The 7,513-nt window shown below is 30.9% G+C and overlaps 1 protein-coding gene across 1 annotated transcript; it reads right to left on the bottom strand.

Moving 5' to 3' along the window:
• Positions 1–3,437, bottom strand: LOC143080824 (uncharacterized). The gene is made up of 2 exons (XM_076256885.1): positions 3,044–3,437; positions 1–1,499 (listed from the first exon to the last, which is right to left on the bottom strand). Exons 1-2 carry the CDS (start codon positions 3,294–3,296, stop codon positions 484–486), a joined length of 1,269 nt encoding a protein of 422 aa, XP_076113000.1. The 5' UTR covers positions 3,297–3,437; the 3' UTR covers positions 1–483.
• Positions 3,438–7,513: the final 4,076 nt, after the last annotated feature.

Below are 7,513 nucleotides of genomic sequence, written 5' to 3'. Positions count from 1 at the left end.
CCGGGTTTCAATTTTTATTCAAAAAATATAAATATATATCTATATAAAACATATCATATTCTCAATATATACATAGTGTGTCCGGCATTTTCGTCGGAAACGGGAAAAAATTGAAACTTTACAATAGTTATTCAAAGCACTTGATCGGCAATATAAATAATATTTTCTTTATCTTTTTTTATAAATATTTTAATGCACTAATTCAAAGGTTAGACCATGCCAAATTAAGTTAAAGGACTACAAAAATTCTTCAACAAATTCAAAATTTTCTGCTTAACTTCTCTTTGAAAATGTAGTTATAAAGTCCCAATTATTATTATTAATTATTAATAAATAATTAAACCGAAATTAATTTGGCTTGGCCTAATAAATATATTGGCACAAAAAAAAATGTTTGAGCACAAAAAGGTCAGGTACCCGTGGACTTTAAATTCCATAATTAAGTGGAATGAATCAGTATCCATGGTGATTTTAAGATAAACATTAATGAACACATTCAGATACCAATGGGTTTGATAAGTTCATAGTGTTTGTGCCAGTGGAATTATTCTCACTTTTGACGTCTCCGTTTATTTCATTAAAATAGGGTAATGTAGTAGTATGTTCAAACTGTATCCCGGTATACTGGTCTGCACCTCTTTGGCACCTGTCGATATGATGAAGATAAGTGCTGTTCCCTTCTTCTAGGTACTGGTCAAATTCATGTCTATCAACCTCGTTCACACAAAGTCCAGGTTGAAAGTTCATATTTGAGTTAGAGCGAACTGAGCAGGGTATATATGTATTTGGAGCAGCATGTGCTTCAGAAAACTGATGATGTGGATATTGGCTGATACTTGTGACTGGCTTAAAGCTTGAAGGTGTTGTAGCATGCGCATTGTCTTGTTTTTCAACAAACTGTCCACTATAAAAAGGTTGCCGACTAACTAATGCTCGGAGAGTCGTCAAACTGTCTGAGCTTGAAGTCAAACATGTGCTTGTTGGTGAATAAAATGGTGGTATCGGTTTCAATGGTTGCATCGAAGCTGATCTTAAAACGTCTGAAAAGGGAGAATTTTTCGGTAGATTCGAATTATAATCCATTGTCAGAAAGTTTTTCGATATTTGGGTATTTTCTGATCTCATATCTCTCACTGCTGGGTTTGGCTGTCCACTTGCTGCTGAAACGTTCCAAAATTGTTGCAGATACAATGGCGTTGATGATATTGCTCTTTCCGGTGTCTGGTTTCTTTTACCAGACGACCGGAAACTGTCACCAGAAGAGTCCGTCTCACTATAATGTCTGTTTTCCACACTGGGTTTATTATAATCTACATTTGAATTGGAATAGTTGTAGTTTCTGCTTGGTTTGTCGACTGATTTTATTTTCTTATTATTTTTCCGTCTTCTTGGCTTGTATTTATATTCAGGATGGTCTACCATGTGTTGCTGACGTAGTCTTTCAGCTTCTTCCAAAAATGGCTTCTTTTCGTCTTCTGGTAAATCTTTCCATTTCTTTCCTGAAATATACAGAAAACTGTCAATATCTACTATGTCCATTGAAAATGTTAAAAAAAAAAAACATGAGTCATTGTGTGTGGTAATTTTCGTAAACATCTTTGAACTTTTGTACCCGAAATGAATTAATTCTTATTCAAAGATGAGAATCAAATAAAAAATGCATTGGTATAATCAGAGACATATATGTCACTGGTATTATTATTTAAGAGAAAAGGGAAGAATACCCAATGACTTATGACATTACTGAGGCCCATGAAATGAAACGCAAAAGAAAAATGATCTGACACGAAAAAAAGATTTCAACATGTACTCCTTCAGTTTGTTTAGTTTTAATCTATTTACAAGTTTTGGGTTTTTTATTCAAATAAGTAACTTTTTTCATTTGTGATATGAATATATCAAATAACTGTTTAAATATCATTCTTTTTTCATTCACTTAATGACATCAAAATTTATTTTTAAAAATAACAGAGTACATGTATGTAAATAAATTTTAAAACTGAAATTTACAAACTGACAACAGCCATAATGGTTTGACATTTGTAAATTTACTATTATCACCTAAATAAACAATAGAAGGCGAAAAATAAATAAAGCAATAATAAATACCATGGATTATTGAATCATAAATATTTTATATCTCAATCCCAGTAATACTCTAAAAATCCACGAATTAATCGGGCACGACCAGAACTGGACACGGAAGCCTTAATTTGCAGAGTAGAAACGGAATCCTAAAATAGGTTAATTTTATTCTTACAAATGTACTTTAAACGAAAATTAAAAAGTTTTTATTCAAATTTAGATTTGTTTTAAATTGTCACTTTTGAATAACAATACTATGAAAACATTTTAATTTACTAAGAATAAGATAAAACAAGACACAAATTTACGGACGTCTTACGGACTATTTTGAAAGAAATTGTTATAAAATATATGTCTGTTTAATGTCAAAGAAATTAAGATAACAGCATATCAAGAAATTTCTCAGGTTATTCTCAAACTAAGTATAACATAAAAACATTGATAATTAAAAATTGATAAGGTAAATTATACAGCATTTTTTTCTGCAACTCGCATGCCCTTGATTATAGATAAAGTAAACAAATTTAAGATGGAAAAAAAGGAAAAAGATACATTTGGAATGTCAACTCTTTTTTTTTCTTCTTTCTTTTAAGTTCTGTTCACATTTTGTCATTTTGTGGCATTTTATGTCTATACTGTATGGGTTACCTCATTGTAAAAGACGAACATTGAACTATAGTTTCATTTTGGAATTTCATGGATAATTGTTTCATTGACAATCATACCACATCTCCTTATGTTTATACTAATCTTATAGGTTTATACCAATGTGAGAAAAAAAAATGAGAAAATAAAACTGAAAAAAAATTGAGTTAAAGTTAAAATAAGACAACAGTTAAACAAATAATACAATGCATATAAAATAACCAATGCATCGTATGCTTGTATAACAAATGGAGTTGTGTAAAGTGGTCAGGAAAAAGTAATTATAACTATATATGTATATTATACAACATACCAAGCATTTTACTAAGGTCAGCATTGTGAACGTCCGGATTTTCGTCAGCCAATTTCTTTCGTTCTGTTTTCGCCCATACCATGAATGCGTTCATCGGGCGACGTATCCTTTCTTCTTTTTTATAAGGAGAGCAACCTGTATCCCTTTGGTCACTATAATATCCATAAGGTTCCGTCCAATAATGGTAACCCTCCTGTATGTTGCCCAACGGCGGAGAATACATTCCAAAATTATCAGCTATTCTCATTTGCATTGTTCTATATATATATATATTTATATATCTCCTGAAGTGTTAATATCAAAACATTTACTGAAGACAACTCTCTTTGGACGACTTATTTCTTTTTATAGTTAGATTGAAAAGTTGATTTGAGCTGATCAGCTTATACACTTTTATCACTAAGTTTCTCTCCTATAATAACAATTTGACTTCTTGACAAGGCGTGTATATACTCAAACCGATAGCATTACTTTATGCAAATACTCAGACGCTCCGCCCATTTTGAAAAGTTTTCAAATAACAAATTTTACAATTACTCATTATGAAGCGTAATGACACACGACACAATGTTTTGTTTCCTTTGTGTTGCTATCAAAACTAGTTCTCTAATTAAGGGAAGTTAATAATAACGAGGAAATATTTAAAAGTAAATTAAATGTATATATCTATTTATAATTAATTAAGATGTATTGGTATTATCTTTTCAACCATGTTTATTTATTTAGAAATTAACTAAAGTGTATTCATAAAAAAATTAAATAAAATTTGTTTATCGTTTTGTAATTAAAATGTTCCATTTGATCAGAGACATATATATACATATTGGTATATATACGTATATAATTTGACCCACGTAAAATTTTAGTCTGTATACATCCGTTGACCTTGTCGTCAATTAAACTCAAATGAACAATATATTTCATTCATTAATTTGATGCAACACATGCACATTCATGTTAATATTTTTTTTCAATGAATGAACTGTACTTTTTTATACATATCTTTTTTAAATTTTGAATAAATAAAAATCATTCTTCAATATTTTCATTTATATATAAAGAAACATCTTCTATATAATGCATATATACAAATTGCAAACGTTTAATTTCTGTGGAATATTTTCATGCATATATTTGTACAGACTAACCAGCCTGAGGAGTGACCCTCACTTTTATACTTTTAAAGTTGAATAGTATATATATATATATTACATTTGTACTTAAAAAATGATTTCAGTTTCTATACATAATCAATACAAACAATAAAAATAGACATGTGTTCTTTTTTACTTTGTAAGAGGGTGTCTCTTAGTGAATGTGTTATATCAAAGTAATTTTCAGACATCACAATTTTTAAAGAAGGTAGGGGATGAGGGAGGAGGGATGGGATCTGTGTGTGAATATGGCATGCCTATTGGTGAAAAAAAAATCCAGTAAAAAATTCATTTGGTTTTAATATGTTTTTAATTACCGTGATAATGAATAATAATGATTGCACTTTAACAAGTCCTTGACAAAATATATACATGAATAAATCTACGAATCGCAACGTTCGGTCCGAATTTTTATTGACTACTAGTTTATACATAATTCCCTTTATTATTTTCATTAAAACTAGCCAAGAGACATTTCACCCTTAATAAATAATTACTAGGTAATGATCAAGTAAAAATAATTATCTGCTTTGCAGTATGAGAGCAATAGGAAATGAGTCCCACTATATAATGATATGCCGGCGTTTTTTTTATGAAAGTGCATGTATTCCAAGTAATCTTAGAATAATCGCGGTATTCTTGAAACAAGAACGCTTTAGTCTTATAGGAAAAAGTCCCTGTGTTTCTCAAAGCTGACGTCTCAGGATAAAAAGCGTTGTGTTGAATGGAGAAACATTTGTTAGGCAAAGAATTTGTTTATAAATGTTAATAAATTCATAAAAAATATTACTATATTTTTTTCCAATGTTTAAACCCCGATGGAACTCCGATTTACCCAGTTTCTCCTTTTAAAGGTTAAAAATTCCCGTAAAGGAAGCTGGTTTGGCAGTGCGGGTATATTAATCATTAATTCGTAGACATGTTCATTTGGAAAGGGTACGTAAAATACTATGCCCAGTATGTAAAATGAACCACGCCCTCTGTAAGTTTGAGAACAATGGTCCGTGTAACACTTCTATCAATTTAAAGTTCTAAAAAGTTTTGAAATTTTGGATTTTTGGAATTTTGATAAAAGTTTTAAAATATCAAAATTTCAAATTGTGTAAAAGTTTTGAAATTTTGAAATTTTAACCAAATTATTAAATATTAAAATTCTAAATATCGTTTATAAATTTGATAGTTTAGGAATTTGATCAAACTTTTAAAATACTAAACCTTACGTGCAATTTTGATTATTTCACTTTTTGAAAGTTTGATTTTTTATAAATTTTTGATTAAGATATCAAAAATAGAAAAGGGGCAAAAAAAGAGGTACCTGTAAAAAGCGAAAGGAAATAAAAGCGGAACGAAAAGAAACAATATGAATTGAAAACATACTGATACTTAAAAGTAAATGTATGAAATAAAACCACAGACAGACAGTTGTAAGCGGTGAAAAATTGGATGACAAATTAAATATTTCTCAAAAGAAGAGAATTCATTTCAAAACAAGACGTACGGCTCTGATATTGGCCATTTTACTTGCTGGTTTTTCTAGCACCCATATTTTAGGAGAAACAGGAGTAACAGTAAAAACTGATCAACTCACTGTAGGTCAAATAGTATGGTTAGGTTGAGCATGTATATATTTTTTCTACTGAACTCTAAGCAATAAAAAGGCTCAATACACGGTGTATTATCTCTTTTGATTTCAAATTTTTCTGTTTTGCTCTACGACTTCTTACTTTCTGTAATCATATTGGCTAAATAATATATCATTTCATGTACATGATGAACGATCATCTTTAACGTTTTTATCTGTTCTTTGTAAGTTGTTGGCCCTAAATATTCAGCTTTGAGCGTTCCCTAAGAAGGTCAATCCAGAAAAGCGCTTCGGTCGTAACTTTTAACGTTATGTTTTCATTTTTATCGGTTGTATGACGATCATAATTATATTGCCTTGTATCAATGATTTCAGTTAATATTTTTTGGTACGGTAGGAATACTGAATGCATGTTGTCCCAATTAAGGTTGTGCTAGTCTACAATGTGGGAGGTTTTTAATATATATATATCTTATTTACACTGAAATTAAGAGTACTAAGATCAAATACTAGTAGATTGGAGCCAAGATACTGTTACAAGGTATCTACATAAACTCATCATAGATGAATACCAGGATATAAATTTTGCCGGTTTTTGCGCCAGACGCGCGTTTCGTCTATACAAAAGACGTATCAGTGACCGTTACTTTGATACTTCCACGAGGGACTTCATTAAAATATTCTGTGCAAGCAGAGGAAAAAAGAAAAATTCTGAATTCAAATTTTCTCGCATCATTATAGTGTTAAGTTTTGAACCAGATAAGTTGATTATTAGCGATGAAAAACTTAATAAAATTGTTAGTGCTTCGACAAAACAACCACACCCCACTTTTAAAGTTAGATAGTTGCTCCCTTATAGACAACGCGTTTGGACTGGTTATCATATACGTAGCTCCATTATGGGTCCTAAATCAACCATTGTTTTTAAATAGTAAATAAAAGGAAAGGGATTTGTTTCGGCGTTTTGCATTTGCGCCGATCTGCATTTCATTTGCGCCGATTTTTTCTTTCATTTGCGCCGATTTTTTTTTCATTTGCGCCGATTTTTTTTTCATTTGCGCCGATTTTTTTTACAGGTAAATTTGAATAGATATTAGAAGAAGTGGTATGAGTGCCAATGAATGAACTCTCAATCCAAGTCATGTTCTTTTTCATTTATCATTATAGACCTCCTCAGTTAGCCACTTGTACAAATTTAATGAATCATCAATCATAACTTGTATATAACTGTTGTCCCCTGCTCACCACGGGTAGTGGAAGAAGTGGAAGAAGTCCTACAAGATACATCTCCGGACTTTACATTGACTGTACCGGACATCTAACACATGGTTATGCAGTCGTTCTGTGTTTTGACAATAGAATCCGTGGTGACTCTGAAATGAACAGCATTTATAACCAGACTTTACCAATAGTATAGTACAGTACATAGTACATGTACAAGTATTAACTTACCTGTAAATCTAATTAGGAGCAAATATAAAATCGGCGCAAATGAAAAAATGAAATCCGGCGGCGCAAATGAAAGAATGAATATTTTCAAAATCGGCGCAAATGTCATACGCCCATTTGTTTTTGTATCAAGGGATATTATTGTTCCGTATTTGCATTTTGTTATTAGAGCATTTTTGAGTTATCGTTATCCAGTCAGAATGGGGCGTGTAAAGAGAAGCCACATTGTCAGCTGCATGATGGATTTTTCCATTTTTTTGCCATACACCAATGTTGCTCTCGAAA

Source organism: Mytilus galloprovincialis, chromosome 1 (genome assembly GCF_965363235.1).
Source record: "Mytilus galloprovincialis chromosome 1, xbMytGall1.hap1.1, whole genome shotgun sequence".
Lineage (NCBI taxonomy): Eukaryota > Metazoa > Mollusca > Bivalvia > Mytilida > Mytilidae > Mytilus > Mytilus galloprovincialis.
Note: the sequence above shows the minus strand (reverse complement) of the source record. Positions and strands in the feature narration are given on the sequence as shown.